Source organism: Bactrocera tryoni, unplaced genomic scaffold (assembly GCF_016617805.1).
Source record: "Bactrocera tryoni isolate S06 unplaced genomic scaffold, CSIRO_BtryS06_freeze2 scaffold_25, whole genome shotgun sequence".
In the NCBI taxonomy this organism is placed as follows: domain Eukaryota; kingdom Metazoa; phylum Arthropoda; class Insecta; order Diptera; family Tephritidae; genus Bactrocera; species Bactrocera tryoni.
The window spans coordinates 19,479,967-19,502,947 of NW_024395977.1; the positions used below are offsets into that span (position 1 = coordinate 19,479,967).

Sequence of the window (22,981 nt, forward strand, 5' to 3'; positions counted from 1 at the left end):
TTTTGGTATTCATTTTTATTTATATAGATTTATATAGATAAGTACATATTTATTCTAAAATATTTTTGCGTGCTCGCAAAAATCTGAATCGATATGCATGACCACGAACTTTCCATGTCACTTATGTATGTAAATATGTACACTCATGTCTACATTAGGGTGTGCCATTTTGAGACAACCTTTTTTTCTCAACTGAAAAACAGGCTCAAAACTTTCGAAATGTGTAAAAAGAAAGTCACTCAAAAGATGAGCTCTTAATATTAATATTAAGAGGTGCCTCTTATAAATTTTCTGTTTTCCATATAAATTACATGGAAAAACAATCATTTTTTTTGTGGTGGTTATTGTACGGAGGTTATTATATGTGCACGCGATTACTGCCCGTAGGGATGGTAAACTCGATTCCGATTCTACTCAAAAATCGAGTTTTCTCGTAAAATAATCGATTTTTCGGAATCGATCTTCAGTACTCGAAGTCGATTAAGAATCGATTCTTGACATTCGAAAATATATTATGATAGCGACGTCCTTATTCACCAAATACAACCCAATGTTTCATTTTATCATAACGCTGAGAGTTTGATAGATTCGGCTGGAACCTGTATTTTTTTGACTGAGAGATAGACAGACTACTTGTTGGGGACATAGTATCTGGGGATACTACAGAGCTAGCTATTTCAACATTCGATCGTCGTCATCTCTTCTTTTCGAATGTAATAGTGGTAGTATTCTGTAAAAGCTCCATTGCAACTTCTGTTTGGAATTTAATAAGTGGCAAATATTTTTTCGTTGGGTTGGTTAAATCAACTCCTCCTATACCATTGTTGTAAGAAGCAACAATCGCAGGTCTTGAAACATCAATATATATTTTTTTTGGATACCAACGTTTGCATCAGAGAAGTGCAAAACTCACTTTTTCCTTGAATCAGCTCATACGCAAAAGTTTCTATTCAAGTCCAATCACTGAGCGAAACACAGCGTTGAGTAAAAATCAGCTTATGTTGCCGAATCGCTCATTCGCGTACAATGTGAGCCTTCGGTCCGGAATGCTTTGCTCACGTTTGCTCACTTCACGAAATATTTAGCTCTTGCTCGCTCACTTTGCGAAATGTTTAGCTCACTTTCGCTCAGTGATTGGAATTGAATAGAAACTTTTGCGTATGAGCTGATTTAAGGAAAAAGTGAGTTTTGCAGTTCTCTGGTATGTATATAGTTTTTGTATGCTTTGTTCGCAATCAGCTTATGTGTCACATGCATTGCACTAAGAATTTGGTACACAACCTATATTTTAGTATGTATTTGTCATCCCGTCGATATGGAGCAGGAAGATATTTTAGAAAAAATACGTACAAACGCCTACACATTGTCAGCCCGACATAAGGGAAGGAGCCATGTTTGGAATATATTATCTGAAATTATTAAAGAGGATGGCTCTATTTGGAATGGATTTACATATATACTGCCAATCCTGTAACAATATTTTAAAATATTTGCCAAAAAAATTTTCAAATTTAAACAGACATACATATGTATGTAAGTGCTGCAAATCGCTTAAGGAGACGGCGCTTTTATTCAAGCACAGTGAGTTTATTCATATGCGTTGAGTTTGCTCATACCCATTGAGTTTGCTCATAGACGTTGAGTTTGCTCTTTTGTGTTTTTGTTTCATTCAACACGATCATTGTTGAGCCGAATGAGCGAACGCTTGAGTAGAGCTGTTTCAACACGAGCGTGAATAAACTCAGCAAGCAAACGAATTTACCGCAATTGAGCTGAATTTAGCTCAGTAGCGAAAACATTCACGAATGCCATTTTGAGCGCTTGAGCCGAATGTGCTGATAGTTCGGGTATTGATCGTACATGAACATTTTTGCGCTCAACGGAAGCCGTTCTCTGGTTTGCATATCCCAACGGGTTCATGGCTTTGATATGAGGATATCAGTTGAACTGGCTTATTGTCAAACCATTTCACACATACAATATTATTGTTGATCTCACATTTTACATTAAACGATCCTCTTCCAAGCATTTTTAATTCAGCATCTGAAAGCAGATCGCAGTTGCTTATGCGGATCTACGTATGGTACCAGTTGCAAAAATGCCCATTTCCTTCAACGAAATAAGAAGGCTTACTGACGTGAACCAATTATCAAAAAAAAACTTAAAATTCTTGTGCTTGGGAACCCCTTTTGCCAAAAAAACACAACATCCGAAGATATTCCCCCGGGCGCAACGTCTTGGGGGCGGCAAAACCATCTTCGCTGTTTTTTAATATTCAGAAAAATACTTCAACAAATTTTTTCACAAAATTTATTATAAAAGACAAAGAGTAATAATCTGAATAACAATGAAAAATATTAATTTTTACTCGAATACCCTTCAGTCTTTGAATTTGTCTTATATCTTTTGCCTTATATCTTTCTTAAAAATAGTGATAGAACTTAAAGATGCACTTTTCTAGCTTTGATGGCTGCAAAATCACGTATCATCTCATTGTAATTTAAAGTTGAAGCAGTTTCATATTCTATTGAGAGAATCTCAAGATTGGACAGTCTACTCTGACTCATGGTCGATCTCAAGTAAGATTTGATCAATTTAAGTTTGCTAAAAGATCTTTCACAAGATGCAACTGATACAGGTATATTGAGTAGTATTCTTAAAGTTGTCGCTAACGTCTTGTAGGATTCCAGTCCCATTGAAGAAATGTATAATAAAACTTTTTCTGGCGAAAATCCAATTTGTTCTTCGTTTTTCTTCGCTCTCTTTAATAAAAGTAGGACGACTTGGATGTCACTATATAAATCTTCGTTATCCAAATCATCAGGAGAGGATTCGGCAAGTTGCTGGCATTTTTTCTGTAATTTCGACGTGTTTGTCATTGTATGAGTCCCTGCTTAGTTCTATAATATGTTCAAAATCACAAAGAAAACCAAAACATTCATTAAGCTTTTCCAAATTTGTGAAACAGGTGGATATTTCCATTGATAGCTTATCCAGAATTTCGATTATACAGCGACGCATTTCTTCTTCTGAATTCAAACCAGCACCTTCAGATATTTCCCCAGACATATTCCGCTTCTTCCAAATTCTCTTGATAATAGTAACACCCCACTGTTCGCACTTATTTTTCGCTTTGACTTCTAGTTCCTAAATTGTATACCCTTAATATCGAAGATATTTTGTAAAAATTCACTTTCGTTCGAACCACCTCATGAAACTTGTAGGTAGGTAGATACAGGGGGCGCCAGAACATCCTTGGCCCCGGGCGCCCGAAGTTGTAGCTACGCCACTGAGCAGCAGGGGACTCGAAAATAGCAGAATTGAGCATTTTCATTCATTCATTTTTAATTTCAATGTAAAGAAATGTACGCCTACAGATTCGTTTATTTTCTATTCGCAACCAACTCGGCATATAATTTATAGATGATCGGTATGTATTTGGGATCAAAGCATATACTTAATATATGAGTATGTATGTATGCATATTAAAATTTACCTACATATGTATTTCATGATGATTCCATAAAATCGGTTAAAATATATAATAGAGAAAAGTTTGTATTATTACTCAAATAAATAATATAAGTTTAAGGTAATTAGTTTTAAATTTATATATTTGCATTAAAAGTTTTGATAACATCTTAAAAAATCTAGCGGTCGCATATGTGCTCATATATAATTATGTGTGCATGTAAACAAATATGACAGACCATACGCATAATGTTTGTAAATTTGTCTACATGCAACATATGTATGTATGTATGCAAATATATGCTCTCAATGCTTCACGCGAAATTTCCGTTGACACATACTACCAATGGCGAAGCTCATGTTTTGTCAAAGAGTCAATGTGTCGACGTACTGACGCGGCGACAAAGCGTCAAAATATTGTATTGTTGGTAGAAATGTGCCGAAAAAATAAGCGAACGAGCGCCGATTGTCCCCGCTCCCTTGCCGCTCTAACAGCTTTACCAACAAACTTGCGTAAATATGTATGGATATGTATGAGCGCGCATATCGACGCAGATTTTTGCCAGCACGGAAAAAATATTTTAGAATTGACAAATATTATATATCGACAACAGCTATGTTGCCACTTTTCTCACTTCTTTCTGTGAAGAAACATCAGACAGTTTTTTAATTTATGATTTTTAGCTTTTGCCATTGTCGCGAAAATACGCTTGTAGGCAAAGGCATGCTCGGGGAGATGTAGTGGTGTTTGCTTTTATGAATGAAGTGAGTTTGCCATTGAAAGTGCGCTTATGTCCATGAATGAAAATTTTGTTGTTGTGTGTTTTTCTACAAATTTAGGCATCGACTATTTGGCTGCCATGTCGACTTGTGACGCAGCTGATGCTATTTGAGACACTTGTTGTTTTTGTAGAACTATGTTTGTAATTTTTGCGGGTGACATACATATCCACACGCGAACGCATATAAGTACGTATGTTGGGTATGCATTATTTGTGAGTGAATGTCAAACGCACATATTTATGTATGTACATATGAGCAGCGCGCACTTGTTATTACTGAGAAGTGATAACATGATTTGAATTCGCGTAAACGAACATAAACACATGTGGTCATGATACATGTGAATATACATACATACATATCTAAGTTTTGAATGATAAAATATACGATTTATGTACATTCATCACTATTGTAATATATTTATTTTTTATAATATTAGGTTGTCAAAAAAGTCTTGAGGTATTTTCGCTAGTTGGCGCTGAAATCGCTTAGTTCTAGTTTTATTCGTCACATCGGGTCATGCTATACCTTTTTGGAAGCGTTGCAAACATGGAGCAAAATAAAGAGAAAATACGGCATATTTTACAGCACTACTACGATAAAGGCAAAAAAAAGGCTTCGCAAGTCGCCAATAAAATTTGTGCAGTTTATGGACCCGATACAGTTTCCATTTCCACCGCACAAGATGGTTTCAACGTTTTCGTTCTGGTGTAGAGGTGGTCGAAGATGCGATATTATTATAGTTTGTTATATACATACATATGTACATATATAATGAAGTATTCACATAAGCATGAATATGTCAAATACACTTATTTTCACATTAACTACGAATCTTGCTTTGAAAAAATTAATTAATTAAAGTGTATTCAATTGTTCCTGTATTCATAAATATGCACAAAAATAATTCATACGAATACACATGTCTGCATGTAAACGTATAAAAATATATGCAAAAGAGCTAACATACATATATACGTCTGTAACAGCAATACTATATATAATTCTGAGCATAATTTTCATTGAATGCTCAGTTCTGTTCAATCGCAACTGTTAAGATTTCTCCTGCCGAGCTGGCAGTAGTGAAACTCCCTCATCTCGACCGAGTTAGCCAAAAATATTTTTACGTTCTCCGCGCCGTGAACCTTCTCTATGATAAACGTTCTCTGGAGAAGGTTCACGATTAGGGATATTTCACTTTTGGGATATTTACTGTTTTGGATGAGCGTGTTTCACCACATTTAACATCAGGGCACACGAAAATAGCAGAATTGAACATTATCAGTGTTAAATGAGAAAAGTTATGTTATTTCCGATGTTAAGATACATATGTACGCTTATAGATTCGCATATTTACAATGCGCAAACGACTCTGAATATAATTTATATACATACACACCTGCTCAAAATAATAGTTACACAATACGTTTTCAAGTAAAGCTCATCAGTAATAAGTTTTATTTAAATTTTTAGGAAAAACGAAAACGTACTAATATTGTTCAAATATTTACAAGCTAAATTAAATAAACTTCATTTAAAAAAATAGCAAAACAAAGAAATGTAGATCCAAAAACATTTCATAGCTAAAATAATCTTGCTCAAAAAAATAGGTACACTTTTAATAAGACAATTATTTTGGAAAAACAAATTATGATAAAACAGTTTCTTTGTATATTTAACATTACTTAGTTAATAGCCAGTATATCCGACATTATTTTGGATTACTTTGTTTATTCGTTTGGGCATACTACTGATTAAAGCCTGACAGGTTTCTTTAGGTATCTCATACCAAGTTTTTTGTATGCACTTCCATAATTGGTCTTTGATAGAGAAAGATTGACTCGCCAAATTTGTTTTTAGTTCTCTCTATAGGTTTTCTATTGGATTTAAGTCCGGGGATTGGCTTGGTCACTTCAAAACGTTAACATTATTGTCCTCAAAATATTTTTTAACCAGTTTGGAGGTATGTTTTGGGTCATTATCTTGCTGATATACCCAACGTAATGGCAAGTTTTCTTCAGCATAGGGTATCATGACATTTTCAAATATTTCCTTGTACTCCAACGCTGTCATTTTGTTAGTTGTTGGGTATATAAGACCTACTCCGTACCAAGAAAAACATCCCCACACCATGACGTTTCCACCTCCGTGCTTCACAGCTTTTTTATGAATCGAACGTGAAACTCCTTTCCTTTTGGACGACGCACAATTCTCTCACAGTCGTTTCCAAAAAAATTTATTTTCGTTTCACCGCTCCATAAGATGTTTCTCCACTTTTTTATTCCCTCAAGTCCTGGCCAATCTGAATGATTTCTTGCAAAGTTTCACCCCATATCTAAATTTAATTAATTTAAAAAATAATTTAATTTATCTGCAGCATTTTGAGCTTTAATGAAAGAAAACTTACCAATCCAGATAAAAAAACTTGAAAACCTGGATAAAATTAACTTTGCTTTCACAAAAAGCCAAGTTCACTTTGGTGTAACTATTATATTGAGCAAGTTTTTTTTCTGAGCATTCACGCAAAACTGAAATACGCATTATCTCGGGGATTCACATGTTTCATTCTCTTAGAAAGGGCAATGGCATATTATCTTAATTAAACTTACAGCATAACTTGTGTCAAAAAGCCCATAAAAAGTTTTTTAAACTATTGAGAGTACTAAGTTTTATAGTGTAACTATTATTTTGAGCAGGTGTGTACATATGTATGTATGTATATTTTCTATATATTTTATATCAAAGCACACAAGCATGCACGTACAAATTGAACTATTTCATGACGAATTCCTTAACATCTTTGGAAATATACATATAATAAAGTCATGCATGCATTATTACCTAAATATTTAATTAATGTAGTTAATAAGTTATATATTTACATATTCATTTGCTGGGCATTATATGTTTGATGACATATTAAAAGATCAAGCGGTCGCGCATATTCACGTACATATGTATGTAAATATGTGTGCATGTAAACATTATGATAGACCATACGTATAATATTTGTAAATTTGTCTACACAACTTTGTATGTTAATGTGTACACTCCCTGCCAACCACGGCTAACCATTTTTCTCAAATATTTCAATACAAGTACACATTTTTTCTCTATGCCTTAACACCAACGCACATTTTGAGGTTATGTTTTGTTTACCTAAATGCGATGAAAAAAAGTTGATTTCATTTCTTGATTGATTTGAATGAGTGCGAAGGAGAAAACATAATTGTCAATAGTGACAAAAGAAAATCCCAAAAGGAGTAATAAAAAAAATGATTGAAAGACGCATGTCATTCGTGATCGTACCATCGTAAAGGAGGCTCGTACAACAAGAAGGTAAGTGAATGATTTGTATGTGATTTTTTTTAAATAATTTGCAAATAATTACTTCATTTGTTTTTATAGCATTGGAAATCAGAACTGAATTGGAAATAGCAGCAGCAGCAATATCATCAGAAGCAGCAAATATATGTAAATTGTTAGGTAAGTATACGAAAATAAGTACGTGTTGTTTTAAATTGGACTGCGCAATCAAATACAATACGCAAAAACAATTACATATGTACATAAGTATGTATTTTATGCGTTTAAGGTGAAAACAAATGTTTGTTTTATATTTTAAATAATCAAACTATATTATTCTTTTCTTTCATATATTATTATGATATTTATATAAATAATCTTTCTTTCAGAGTCAATTCTATTTGTATTTAATATATTTTGTTGTTTTTTCAGATAATATTAATCCTTTCTTTCAGATATTATTATCATTTTTATATTATTATTCATTTCTTTCAGATGCTTTTGTTATTTTTGTTTAATTAAACTTTTTTCAGATTTTATCACTATTTTTATTTAATTTATCTTCTCTTTCAGGCATTATTATCATTTTATATAATTAATCTTTATTTTCAGATATTAATAATTTTTTTTATTAAACATATGTTCATATTTGTAATTTTCTAAGTTTTAAAAGTAGGAATCAAAAAGTGCAACCCTGCATCGGCTGTTTAAAAAGAGAAAATGCAACCCTGCATTAGCCGTCTATTGGGGATAATAGAGAAGGACAGATATATTCTTTTAGATGACACTGCTGAATGAGCGCAACAGATATATGATCACATGTATACGTACGTGTGAGGGGAAAAGTTGTTGGAATCTTCACGCGGCCTATTGCTTCATGCGAAATCTTCGTTGTCACGGGCAACCAATGGCGAAGGTCACGTTTTGTCGAAGATAAAACAAAATCCCATAAAGTCGACAGACCGACGCGACGACAAAGCGTCACAACATTGTGTTGTTGGTAGAAAATCCGAGATTTGCCAAAAACACAAACGAACGATCGCCAATTCCCACTGCTTCCCTTGCCGCTGTCACAGCTTCTCCAACAAACCAGAGTAAATATGTATGTTAATGTATGAGCTTGCATACATATTGACACAGATTTTTGCAAGCCGCGTAAAAATATACATATGTATGGATATGTACATATGTATATATATGCTACATATAGACTACGTATAGACTACGTATCGCCCATATATTCCACAATAATAATAATATAGCGTGGTGATCGTTACCACGGTCTGTATCGCCACGGCGACAATCATGTTTACCCGCGCCTATAGATGTTTCACATCAATAATACATAAAACGTAATGTCTTTTCATATTTCTATGGCACAATAAAATAGGCCAAATCGACCTGCAAACACGTCCAACTCCCATACGAGTATGATTCTTCTAAAGTCCATTTGATTCTTTTTCCCTTTCCAGTACTCAAATAAAGAAGAAATTAATATAACGGGATAAAATTTTGCAGTAATAATTAAATATGCCTCATAATAATTTTTTTTCATTGAGTTATAAAATTAATAAGAAATAAAGAATTTTTCCAAAAATAGTCAAATTTCAACCGTTAATATGTTTTAAACGGTTGGGTTTACGAAAAAATCATAAGAGACCATATTTTAGAGCATTCAATTTCCTACAAAACCTAATTAACAAAATATTTTTTCAAGTAGTTGGAAGCGAGATATAAATTTTTCTATCTGATAATAAGAAAAAATAGAAAACCATTAGGCGGAGGACCTTCCCGTTACAATTAAAAACTCATATTTGGAGAGGCTTTCTTAGAGGTGTCTAGGAACCTATTTTTGCGAGTACCAATTAAAAAAAAAAAAAAATTTTTTGAATCACCCTAATATACATATATATAAATGATCAGGTGACGAGAAAAGATGAAATCCGGTTGACTGTCTGTCCGTCCGTGCAAGCTATAACTTGAGTCGAAATTAAGATATCTCGATGAAACTTGGTACACAGATTCCTTAGTACAAAACAAATTTCGAGTACTGCCACACGCACATATCGCCATTAACCGAAAACAAATAAAGCGCTTAACTAAGATATAAAGCTGTAATTTGGTATGGAGGAGGAGCCACTAAAGCTACAACAACCAAGTTTCCTAAGCTCGAATTCTATAAGAACTCCTACGGACAGGACGAAAATGATGAAATCGGAAGATAACCCCGCGCACTCCCAATATAACGTACCATTAAATACATAACTAATTACGCGAGATACATTAAATCTTACCTTCGAGATGGTATGAGGTGGCCTTCTGAGAGCTGGTGTGAAAGTTGGACAGTGGGTGTGGCACCGCTCACTTTTTGGTGAAAGCCCATATCTTGGGACGCGACCGTCCAATTTCGACTAAATTTAGTACGTATCACATCTAACATTCCTATATTATAGTGTGAAAATAGGTAAAATCGGACAACAATCACGCCTACTTCTCATATAACACAATTTAAAATTGCACTTGATTATTTCACTTACCAGTACACAAATTAAGAAGTAAATAGTATAACGGAATAAAATTTTGCAGTAATAATTGCTTTAAAGTAGGTCACCTTTTGGCCAATAAATGTACAAATACAACCAATACTGTTCAAAATCCTAGGTACCAAATACATAGTATGTACACCCCAGTATCTATGGTTGACTTTTGACCGAAAATATTGGTCAATGTGTGAGATATATAATTGAAATTCAGGTATGTAAAAAATTGGTCGAATCGGGCCAATACTTCCCTGAGACCCCATTTACCTAATATAAAGATTTTCGATCTTTCAGGTGACTTTATGCTGGATATATCAGCCAATATTTGAGTGATCTCAATGAAATTGGGAGAACGTATTTTAATTATGACAGTGTATCTTTTGCCAAAAATTGATAAATTTGAGAGAAAACTTTACCTAGACCCCTTATAATCATTATCCGGCTGACTTTGCTCCATATGATTGGTGATTATATGCGAGGTACCTTAATGGTAATAGTTAATGGACAATATTGGGTTTATACTAACCCAACTCCCATATACTATATATGTACAAGTATTTTGACTTTTGTTTTTCTAACAAATCATATGCCGAATTTATCGGCCAGTGTATGAGTGATATAGAGTATGTGTATATACGAGTATAAAACTTCTTTGATTTCGATCCTCTGGTTTACGTTTTCCATCTTGAGATATTTCGCTGGCTTTAATTCTTGCAAGTTGCAAGAGTATAAAATTTTCGGTTACACCCGAACTTTGTCCTTCCTTACTTGTTTATCATTACCTTTATTGGTCTGTTATGTTTACTCTTGTAGCTTAACCAAGGTACATTTTCATTTGATAAGAACTTTGTTATTGTGCGATAATAATTTGTATCAAACGCATTATGTCTGTAGGCGCCGTTGCTCAAAAGCTTGATTAAAAAGTTGTTTTTTATTAGAACTGTACTTATTATGTTATAATAGGAGGTGAGAGGTGAGTTTTAGTATCAATGTTGGCCGCCTGCTCTTTATTTTTTTGAATGGACTTTTAATTTTGAGCTTTTTTGAAGAGCGCTTCTCCTTTAGGAAGGTGAGCTAGCTTCCTCATTTTCGTATATTTGATTAACATTCATACTAGTAGGTATTGCTTCAATACTTACATGCTTGCTTTTACTAATTTTTATACTCTCGCAACAATGTTGCTAAGGAGAGTATTATAGTTTTGTTCACATAACGGTTGTTTGTAAGTCCTAAAACTAAAAGAGTCAGATATAGGGTTATATATACCAAAGTGATCAGGGTGACGAGTAGAGTCGAAATCCGGATGTCTGTCTGTCTGTCCGTCTGTCCGTTCGTCCGTCCGTCTGTCCGTCCGTCCGTGCAAGCTGTAACTTGAGTAAAAATTGAGATATCATGATGAAACTTGGTACACGTATTTCTTGGCTCCATAAGAAGGTTAAGTTCCAAGATGGGCAAAATCGGCCAACTGCCACGCCCACAAAATAGCGAAAACCGAAAACCTTTAAAGTGTCATAACTAAGCCATAAATAAAGATATTAAAGTGAAATTTGGCACAAAGAATTGAATTAGGGAGGGGCATATTTGGACGTAATTTTTTTGGAAAGTGGGCGTGGCCCCGCCCCCTACTAAGTTTTTTGTACATATCTCGGAAACTACTATAGCTATGTCAAAAAGACTCTATAGAGTCGTTTCCTTCAGGCATTTCCATATACAGTTCAAAAATGGAAGAAATCGGATAATAACCACGCCCACCTCCCATACAAAGGTTATGTTGAAAATCACTAAAAGTGCGTTAACGGACTAACAAAAAACGTCAGAAACACTAAATTTTACGGAAGAAATTGCAGAAGGAAGCTGCACCCAGGCTTTTTTTAAAAATTGAAAATGGGCGTGGCCTCGCCCACCTATGGACCAAAAACCATATCTCAGTAACTACTATACCGATTTCAATGAAATTCGGTATATAATATTTTCTTAACACCCTGATGACATGTACGAAATATAGGTGAAATCGGTTAACAACCACGCCTTCTTCCAATATAACGCTATTTTGAATTCCATCTGATGCCTTCTCTGTATAATATATAGTACATTAGGAACCAATGATGATAGCGGAATAAAACTTTACAAAAATACGGTATTTGAAAATTATGTAAATGACGTATAATGAAATCTCGATTATCACTTTATCATGCGAGAGTATAAAATGTTCGGTGACACCCGAACTTAGCCCTTCCTTACTTGTTAGTTCTTCATTTTCTTTTTTTTTAACCCTATGTTATCTTTATGTAAATGATTACACATCGTTTCCAAATTTATAAGACTTTCAGTTATATGAGTTTCTTTTTTTAATACTCTTATTTTATTTACTCTAAATGAGCTGAGACTGTTTCTCAACGCCACCTCATGAAGAGGTTCAGCCATTTTTATTTTCTTCTTTCTCTACTGGGTATTAGCAACCTGTTGTTTAGTGGATAATGAAGTTTGAATTAGAAGTTTATATTTTGTTTTTATTTGACCAGTGTGGCAGAGCTGATTACAGTTGTTAGAAACAGAACAGCTGATATAATATATGTATGTATAAGTAGCGTGTAAAAGAAACAGCTGATGTGCACTTTTTTCCGCGAAAATTAAATAATTGAGTATTTATTTGATTTGTTATTGTTTAGAAAACGTCTTTTAATTATGTGATTTGTTTTGTGTTATTTTTACCAATTACTCCCATTAATCCAGGAAAATGTGCAATGTGTTGACAACATCGGAGCATACACTTACGAATTACCACAGAACACTTGGATGTGAAAAATATCGAATGATTACATGAAAGATATCTGATTTTTTTGTGTGAGTAACACATATTCCTACAGCGTGCCCACGAGTAAAGAGCTGACAAACACAATATGAAAAATGGAAAAAATGATAACAAATTTTAAGAAACGATACGACACTTTTTATCAAATACAAATATTATTCAAGGAACCTTCGAAATACTAAAGTACTGGTAATTTTAGATTATACAATTTATTATTTTCCAGTGATATGAAATCGCTTATATATTGATTTCACTTTTCTTATTTTCATGTCTTGGAAAAAGCGAAGAAGTTGTGGTTTTATTAAGTTGAACCAGGTAGTGCAGTTCTGAGTATGCTATAGACCTAAACATCTTGTTAAAAGTAATGGATAGATAAAAATGAAGTTCTAAATAAAAATAATAATAGCACATTGTAATAATTTGCTATCAGCTGATCGAGTTCGGTACAACCATAGATTGGTTCGTAATGATCAATCTCGTTAACGGTGTTTAGTGCAAAATTTTATGTTGCTTTTTGCTATATAACTCTAATTTTTAAAAGATGATAATAGTAAAAAGGGTATTGCATATGTATCTTAAGTACTTTGACAGAGTGGCGTGACTTCACCTTTTAATGTGTTTAATACCAGAAATTCTCAATTATAAAATATAACCGCATTGGTTTCGTGTGAAAGTAAGGGCTACTAAAACAAATTTTTCTTCCATACAACTACAGTTTAAATAGAGTTCGATTACTCTACTTTATAATAAATATCATAATGCGAAACTCATTTATGGCATTATGCTCATTTGAAAAGCGCTAAAGTGTTTCTGAACATTTGGGATAAGAAGTTAGTAAAATCGGTTATTTGCCAGACGAGATCAAAAATAATAATTTTCGTTGTTCAGGTTTTTACAAGCATAGTTTAATTTACTCGAAAAATTTAAATGTTTAACAAATATTTATAGTATTTATTACCTGAGTTGGTGTCAAATGTATGAGACTGGCTAAATGTTCTCTTTCTGGTGCGGATAGGTATCTTTGCTGCTTAAAGCGTCTCTCTAATTCGTACACCTAAAAATTCGAGTAACAAAAAATATTTTATAAACATATTTGAAAGTAGCTACTGAAGGAATAGGAATTGAACTATAAAAGTAATAAGTACTAATGTATGCCTCTGCAATTGAACAGCCTCCTGGTATAAAGCATAAACTTATTTATTTGAAGGATATAAAATAAAAAAAGTTGCATAATTTTATGAAAGTGCATTAATTAGGAGTGTATGTATCGGGTGATTTTTTAAGAGCTTGATAACTTTTTTTTAAAAAAAAACGCATAAAATTTGCAAAATCTCATCGGTTCTTTATTTGAAACGTTAGATTGGTTCATGACATTTACTTTTTGAAGATAATTTCATTTAAATGTTGACTCATGTGGTTTCAACAAGATGGCGCTACATGCCACACAGCTCGCGATTCTATGGCCATTTTGAGGGAAAACTTCGGAGAACAATTCATCTCAAGAAATGGACCCGTAAGTGGGCCACCAAGATCATGCGATTTAACGCCTTTAGACTATTTTTTGTGGGGCTACGTCAAGTCTAAAGTATCTACGAGAAATAAAGCTAACCCAACTATTCCAGCTTTGGAAGACAACATTTCCGAAGAAATTCGGGCTATTCCAGCCGAAATGCTCGAAAAAGTTGCCCAAAATTGGACTTTCCGAATGGACCACCTAAGACGCAGCCGCGGTCAACATTTAAATGAAATTATCTTCAAAAAGTAAATGTCATGAACCAATCTAACGTTTCAAATAAAGAACCGATGAGATTTTGCAAATTTTATGCGTTTTTTTTTTTAAAAAAGTTATCAAGCTCTTAAAAAATCACCCGATATAAATTTCTACATGTTACAAAATTTGTTAGTTTTATAAAATAATTTATTTGCTTGAATATTAGACGGTTTACTTGAAAAAATATGGAGCTTATAAAAGGTGCATTCCAAAGTAAACAGGAATCTTTTTGAATCCAGCGCCTCCTGGTGGTGCCACCTACATATATGTCGACTTCATAGATTGGAAGTGAAGTTATTGCGTTTTAAATGTCAGTATGTTTGTGTTATCGGTGAAGAAAAGACGATAATGCGCCGTCTCATCGATCGAAGCTTGTGACCAATTATTTGACCAAAAACCACAATTTAACCATTAACCACTCCCCGTATTCACCTGATATGGCACGGTGCGACTTCTTCCTTTTCGGAAATTTGCATTTGCTCATGAAAGGAAAACGTTATGCAGACGTAGAGGCCATTCAAAAGTACCATACCGGCCAACGAGCTAAAACACGAATTCGACATAATTTTGGACCGTATAAAAAGCTCTATTAAAGCAGAAGGAGGCTATTTTGAATAAAATAAATTGATTTTGCCGAAAAACCATTTGTTCTGTTTTTTTTAAGTCCTGTTTACTTTGGAACACCTCTTGTAGCATAGAATTACAGTGAATGCAATGTCTTAGGTAAATAAATCCATGTGCAGAAATTTACGCTATGATGAAAGTTCTCTGAAGACCATTCACTTGGGAGTGGCCAGATACAATTATTTTACAAATAGCTCAAGCAGTTCATGACTGCCGGTCCTAGACCAAGTATCCTCTGGGTAACCAACAAACATCCATTTGAAGGCGAGCTTAAGTGAGATCGACGCCGATTCCCAACAGACAACCGAATGATTTACTACTCGACTTACGCTGCTGCTCTCTGGGAGCGCTCATCACCAACTCCCGTGAGTACAAAGAGCTAGACAAGATGGACGAAGGTTTCAAAACTGGAACATTTCCTGGTAGAACGCCCAGAGGTGATCTAGGGGCATATGCCAAGGAAATTCTGAAATTATGGAGAGAACACTTCTCCCGCCTACTGAATTGCAGTGAAAGCATGACACCAGGAGATGGAGAACCCGATTCTCCAATTGATGACGATAGAGTATACGTTCCATTACCCGACTAAGGAGATGTTCGAATGCAATTACTCGTCGGAAAAACAAAGAATTTATGCATTGCCGGCCAAGCTATTCATATACGGCGGGGAAGGACTGATAAGGGACATGCACCAGCTTCTCTGTAGAATATGGCCGGACTAAAGCATGCTCCACGATTGGAATTTAAGTGTGCTCTGCCCAATCCACAAAAGGGAGACCACACAATTTGCGCTAACTACCCTGGAATAAGTCTCCTCAACAATGCATATATGTAAGGTTCTATCGAGCGTAGTGTGTAAAAGACTGAAGCCCACCGCCAACAAACTGATTAGACCATCAGTGTGGCTTTAGGCCTGGAAAATCAACAACAGACCAGACATTCGCCATGCGCCAAATCTTGGAAAGGACCCGTGTGAGGAAGATCGGCACAGACCACCCATTGGTCGATTTTAAAGGAGGCTTCGAAACCACGAAAAGAAACTGCTTTAAGTTGCTATGTCTGAACTTGGTATCCCAGCAAAACTAATACGTCTGTGTAAGCTGACGTTGAACAGCACCATACCAAACAAGGTTACAGACAAGAAGACTCCCTATCGTGTGACTTCTTCAATTTAATGTAGGCTGTAGAGCTGCGGAAGCGTTGGGATGGCTGCCTTGGTTAGGTAGCTGCTCACTAAAAAGGCGGTGTGAGCCGAGCGTTATCGTGGTGCAACTTCCAATCGCCTGCGATGTCTTGTTGGACCCGATTGACCCTTCGTTTGAGTCTCGTCCACGTGACGTTGACACTTTGTTCAGGAGGAAAAAATTTATTCAGTCATTGATGTCAAAAAAAAAAATGAGCAAGTGAAAACTAACTTTGGATTTGCTCATTCATCAGCAACCTCTTTCCAGCCCTCCTAAAAAGGCCTGGTGCCACCGAAACACTCCACATCTTGCTAAAGCATCATCTGGATAAGCCGGCTTGATTATATCAAACGTCTCTGTTGCAGATTTACCGAGTTTTACACAGAATTTAATCGCGTACTTCTGCTCTAACAAACACTGCATTTTCGGCTTGCGGCACTCACGGAAGCACGTCGCGCGAAAGTTTTTGTCCTTACTCTTCGGGTACTAAGGAGACAACCGACCAGCCGCTCGTTCGTTAGCTAGGTACGTCCTCTACCAAATCCAGTCGATGCACGCACGCTCCGAAGTACAGTCGCGGCGGAAGAAAATCAGTCCTAAGTATACAACTGAGAAGTGAACTCCTATCTCGACGACCAATTACCAAATACTAAAAGTTATTCATCATTCCCATCCTGCTATATGGTGTAAAGGAATGACAACATCTCATGAGTCGCCTTACGAAATTTTCGAGAGAAAGGTTCTGCGGAAGATATATGATTCTTTGCGCATTGGCAATGGCGAATATTGCATTCGATGCACTGTACAAGTTATACGACGATATTGACAGAGTTCAGCTACGCTTGCTAGATCATATCGTCCGTATGGATGAAAACACTCCAGCTCTGAAAGTATTTGACGCAGTACCCACCGATAGAAGCAAAGAAAGAGGAAAGACCAGGTGGAGAAGGAACTGACTACTCTTGGAATCTCGAATAGGCGCCACACAGCGAGAAAGAACGACTGGCGATGGTGTGGCTGATTCTGGTTTCTGTTAAATTTGATTAAATTACGGCAATGACATACCTGTACGAGTATATGAAAATTAAATAAAGTATAAGCATTTATTTCTATTTGTTGAGTTGAAATTATTGTTGTTAGTGTATTTAAGAAAACCAATATGTGATATCGCCTAAAAGTTGGGTGGTGCCAATTTTTACCCTGGACACGATTAAGCCTTCATACAATCCCGAATATAAAATTGTATACCTCGTTTAACAGTAACGTCATATGAGAAGTGGACGGTGTTATCTTAAAGTTTCACTAATTTAACAGTGTCATTAGGGGTGATTAAGGGATTTGCACCGGCACTTTATAGGTTTTCGCTTAATGCCGTAGCAGTGGTCCGATATGTACCAAGTTTCATTAAGATATCTGAATTTTTAGCTCGTCTCTTCATTTTGGTCATTTATATATACATATGTATGTAACAGAGAGCGGCTTCCGTTGAGCGCAAAAATGTTCATGCACGATCAATACCCGAACTATCAGCACATTCGGCTCAAGCGCCCAAAATGGCATTCGTGAATGTTTTCGCTACTGAGCTAAATTCAGCTCAATTGCGGTAAATTCGTTTGCTTGCTGAGTTTATTCACGCTCGTGTTGAAACAGCTCTACTCAAGCGTTCGCTCATTCGGCTCAACAATGATCGTGTTGAATGAAAACAAAAACACAAAAGAGCAAACTCAACGTCTATGAGCAAACTCAATGGGTATGAGCAAACTCAATGGGTATGAGCAAACTCAACGCATATGAATAAACTCACTGTGCTTGAATAAAAGCGCCGTCTCCTTAAGCGATTTGCAGCACTTACATACATACATATGTCTGTTTAAATTTGAAGAATTTTTTGGCAAATATTTTAAAATATTGTTACAGGATTGGCAGTATATATGTAAATCCATTCCAAATAGAGCCATCCTCTTTAATAATTTCAGATAATATATTCCAAACATGGCTCCTTCCCTTATGTCGGGCTGACAATGTGTAGGCGTTTGTACGTATTTTTTCTACATACTAAAATATAAGTTGTGTACCAAATTCTTAGTGCAATGCATGTGACACATAAGCTGATCGCGAACAAAGCATACAAAAACTATATACATACCAGAGAACTGCAAAACTCACTTTTTCCTTAAATCAGCTCATACGCAAAAGTTGCTATTCAATTCCAATCACTGAGCGAAAGTGAGCTAAACATTTCGTAAAGTGAGCGAGCATGAGCTAAATATTTCGTGAAGTGAGCAAACGTGAGCAAAGCATTTCGGACCGAAGGCTCACATTGTACGCGAATGAGCGATTCGGCAACATGAGCTGATTTTTACTCAATGCTGTGTTTCGCTCAGTGATTGGACTTGAATAGAAACTTTTGCGTAAGAGCTGATTCAAGGAAAAAGTGAGTTTTGCAGTTCTCTGATATGTAACCCTATATCGATTAGATTTAGGTGATACAGACAAAGTTAGGTTAACAAAACTATTATACTCTGTAGCGGTATGGTGCAAGTGTAAAAAAGAGGGGAGCGAGGATAAAAACATTAACCATTTTTTGTAATATAGTTTTGTAAATTTGATTCTTTGATCAATGATTAGTTTGTACGAATACTATTGAAATTTATTTCGTATTTAAACTGATATATCCAAGCAGGTAAATCTTTCGTTATTGTCCTTCTGCATTTAGAAGCTCAAACTGTTAGATGCAGTTATTTTTCGTTATGTCTTTATGCACCTAACTAAATCTGTTGAAAATTCGAATTGTATTTTGAATATAAGTTTTTTTTTAAATTATATTTTATGTAATTATATGATCGTTTTTCGCGTAAGAAAACAAATTCAAATTTGCTGAACTAATTAATAACACTGGTAGACACATAGTTTGAGACATGAAATTTCCCTTTCACCCTGAAGTCAAATCTGAAAATAGATTTCTTTTATCACACAGATATTTTGTAACCTGCGGATTTAGAATTTACAATACATAAAATTTCACTATATTGCATCATCGATTATAGACTGGTTCGGCCTGCTTGTTTGAAGTCAACAGCGAATTTTACGATAATTTTATTTTATAATCAATAGACCGAATCGATTACGTGTTCTATGTTTGGATAGCAAATCGTTTTTGAGTTCACATTCTTCTACGTTTTTGAAATTGCTGTATTTAAGATTTTTAGGCACAATGCCTAGTCAGTGCGTAAATAGTGCGAACAGTTTTTCTTATGTGTGCGGAGAACAAACTTTTAAATAGCAAAAACGTAATTTTACTCCGCTTGTGCTAAAAGCGTACGAACTGTATTTTGGTGGTAAAGTTGGTGACCAAGATAAGTCTTGGACCCCTCATATCTGTTGTAAAACTTGTGTAACGTTGCAGTGCGAAAAGTTTGAAGAGAACCTACCAGACCATGTTACAGACTACAATTTTTGCTTCACGAATATTAAAGGTATTGGACCGAAGTCTAAACATACGGTTCTTCTTCTTCTTTACTGGCGTAGACACCGCTTACGCGATTATAGCCAAGTTAACGACAGCGCGCCAGTCGTTTCTTCTTTTCGCTACGTGGCGCCTATTGGATATTCCAAGCGAAGCCAGGTCCTTCTCCACTTGGTCCTTCCAACGGAGTGGAGGTCTTCCTCTTCCTCTGCTTCCCCCGGCAAGTACTGCGTCGAATACTTTCAGAGCTGAAGTTTTTCCGTCCATTCGGACAACATGACTTAGCCGGTGTAGCCGCTGTCTTTTAATTCGCTGAACTATGTCAATGTCGTCATATATCTCATACAGCTCATCGTTCCATTGAATGCGATATTCGCCGTGGCCAACGCGCACAGGACTATAAATCTTTCGCTGAACTTTTTTCTCAAAAACTCGCAATACCGACTCATCAGTTGTTGTCATCGTCCAAGCCTCTGCACCATATAACAGGACGGGAATTATGAATGACTTATAGAGTTTGGTTTTTGTTCGTCGAGAGAGGACTTTGCTTCTCAATAGCCTACTCAGTCCGAAGTAGCACCTGTTGGCAAAAGTTATTCTGCATTGGATTTCCAGGCTGACATTGTTGGAGGTGTTTACGCTGGATCCAAGATAGACGAAATTATCTACGACTTCAAAGTTCTGAGTATTAACAGTGAAGTGAGTGCCAAGTCGCTAGTGCGACGACTGTTTGTTTGATGACAGGAGATATTTCGTCTTGCGCTCGTTCGTTGCTAGACCCATTTGATTTGCTTCCTTGTGCAGTCTGGAGAAAGCAGAACTAACGGCGCGGGTGTTGAGACCGATGATATCAATATCATCGGCATACGCCAGCAGCTATACACTCTTATAAAAGATTGCACCAGCTCGATTAAGTCCTGCAGCTCGAATTATTTTCTCCCGCAGCAGGTTGAAGGGAGTCGCCATGTCTGAAACCTCGTTTGGTGTCCAAAGGCTCGAAAAGGTCATTCCCGATACTGATGGAGTTTTTGGTGTTGCTCAACGTCAGTTTACACAACCGTATTAGTTTTTCGGGGATACCAAATTCAGACATCGCGTCATAAAAGTAGATCTATTTCGTGTTGTCGAAGGCAGCTTTGAAATCGAAGAAAAGGTGGTGTGCGTTGAGTCTTCTTTCACAGGTCTTTTCTAAAATTTGGCGCATTGTGAATATCTGGTCGGATGTTGCTTTGCCAGGTATAAAGTCACACTGATAAGGTTCAATCAGTTTGTTGACGGTGAGCTTTACTCTTTACACAATCCTCTCTACAGAACCTTATACGCGATGTTGAGGAGGCTTATCCCACCGTAGTTGGCGCAGATTGTGGGGTCTCCCTTTTCATGGATTGGGCATAGCACACTTAAATTCTAATCGCTGGCCATGCCTTCGTCCGACAACATTTTACAAAGAAGCTGATGCATGCTCCTTATCAGTTCTTCGCCGCCGTGTTTGAATAGCTCGGCCGGCAATCCATCGACTCCCGCCGCTTTGTTGTTCTTCAGACGGATAATTGCTATTCGAACTTCTTCATGATCGGACAATGGAAAGTCTGCTCCATCGTCATCGATTGGGGAATCGGGTTCGCTTCTCCTGGCGTTGTACGTTCACTGCCATTCAGCAGGCTAGAGAAGTGTTCCCTCCATAATTTCAGTATGTTCTGGGCAACGGTGACTAGATCACATTTGTGGGTTCTAGAAGAGTATGCTCCGTTCTTGAAACGTTCTGTAAGCCGCCGCATTTTTTCAAAGAATTTTCGAGCATTACCCCACCCGGCCAGCTTATCAAGCTGTTCATACTCACGCATTTCGGCCTCTTTCTTTTTCTGTCTGCAAATGCGTCTCGCTTCCCTCTTCAACTCTCGGTATCTATCCCATCCCTCAGGTGTTGGTGTCGATCGTAACGTTGCGAGGTAGGCAGCCTGTTTTCTTTCCGCTGCGACACGGGACTCCTCGTCATACCAACTGTTCTTTTGCATTTCCCGAAAACCAATGGTTTCGGTTGCAGCTGTACGTAAGGAGTTTGAAATGCCGTCCCACAGTTCCCTTATACCGAGTTGTTGACGACTGCTCTCAGAGAGCAAGAATGCAAGCCGAGTAGAAAATCGCTCGGCTGTCTGTTGTGATTGCAGCTTCTCGACGTCGAACCTACCTTGTGTTGTTGTTGTTGTTTTGCTGCAACAAGATAGTGGTCCGAGTCGATGTTAAGACCTCGGAGCGTACGCACGTCTAGAATACTGGAGACGTGTGGCTTTTCGATCCGGAGACAGCCAGGTAGCTTGATGTATCTTCTTGTGCTGGAATATAGTACAACAGATAACCATGTTTCGGACCCCGGCGAAGTCGATCAGCCTCATCCAATTTAGGGATGTTTTGTCGTAGAGGCTGAATTTATCGACCGTAGTGCCAAAGATACCTTCTTTGCCCACCCTGGCGTTAAAGTCGCAAAGCACGATTTTGACATTGTGGCGGGAGCAGCTCTCCTATGTGCGCTCCAAGCGCTCATAAAAGGCATCTTTGGTCACATCGTCCTTCTCTTCCATCGGGGCGTGGGCGCAAATCAGCGATATGTTGAAGAACCTCGCTTTCATGCGGATTGTGGCTAGACGTTCATTCACCGGAGTGAAAGATAGTACTCGGCGACGGAGTCTCTCTCCCACCACGAATTCCACACCAAACTTACGCTCCTTTATATGGCCACTGTAGTAAATGCCATAAGGACCTACTCGTCTCTGTCCTTGTCCCATTCATCGCATTTCTTGGACGGTGGTGATGTCAGCCTTTATTTTCACGAGGACATCAACCAGCTGGGCAGCGGCACCTTCCCAATTAAGGGACCGAACATTCCAGGTGCCTGCCCTCAATTCGTAGTCCTTATTTCGATTGCCATGGTCGTCATTAAATGGGGGGTCACTCATCCGAGCCTTGTTGTTCCTTTTCATTGGAGTGTTTTTTTACGTGGCAGGTCCCAACACCAGCGTACAACCC

The 22,981-nt window shown here is 36.7% G+C and overlaps 1 protein-coding gene across 4 annotated transcripts in view; it reads right to left on the reverse strand.

Moving 5' to 3' along the window:
- The window catches only part of LOC120780333 (homeobox protein Nkx-2.4), a 113,511-nt gene that overhangs the window by 53,727 nt on the left and 36,803 nt on the right, over nt 1-22,981 (reverse strand). For 3 of the 4 annotated variants that reach the window (XM_040112629.1, XM_040112628.1, XM_040112630.1), the window contains one exon: nt 13,871-13,966. The exons of the other annotated variant lie outside the window; for it this stretch is intronic. In XM_040112629.1, the coding sequence (XP_039968563.1) occupies nt 13,871-13,966 (96 nt within the window). The remainder of the gene's footprint in view (nt 1-13,870; nt 13,967-22,981) is intronic. 4 annotated transcript variants of the gene reach the window in all.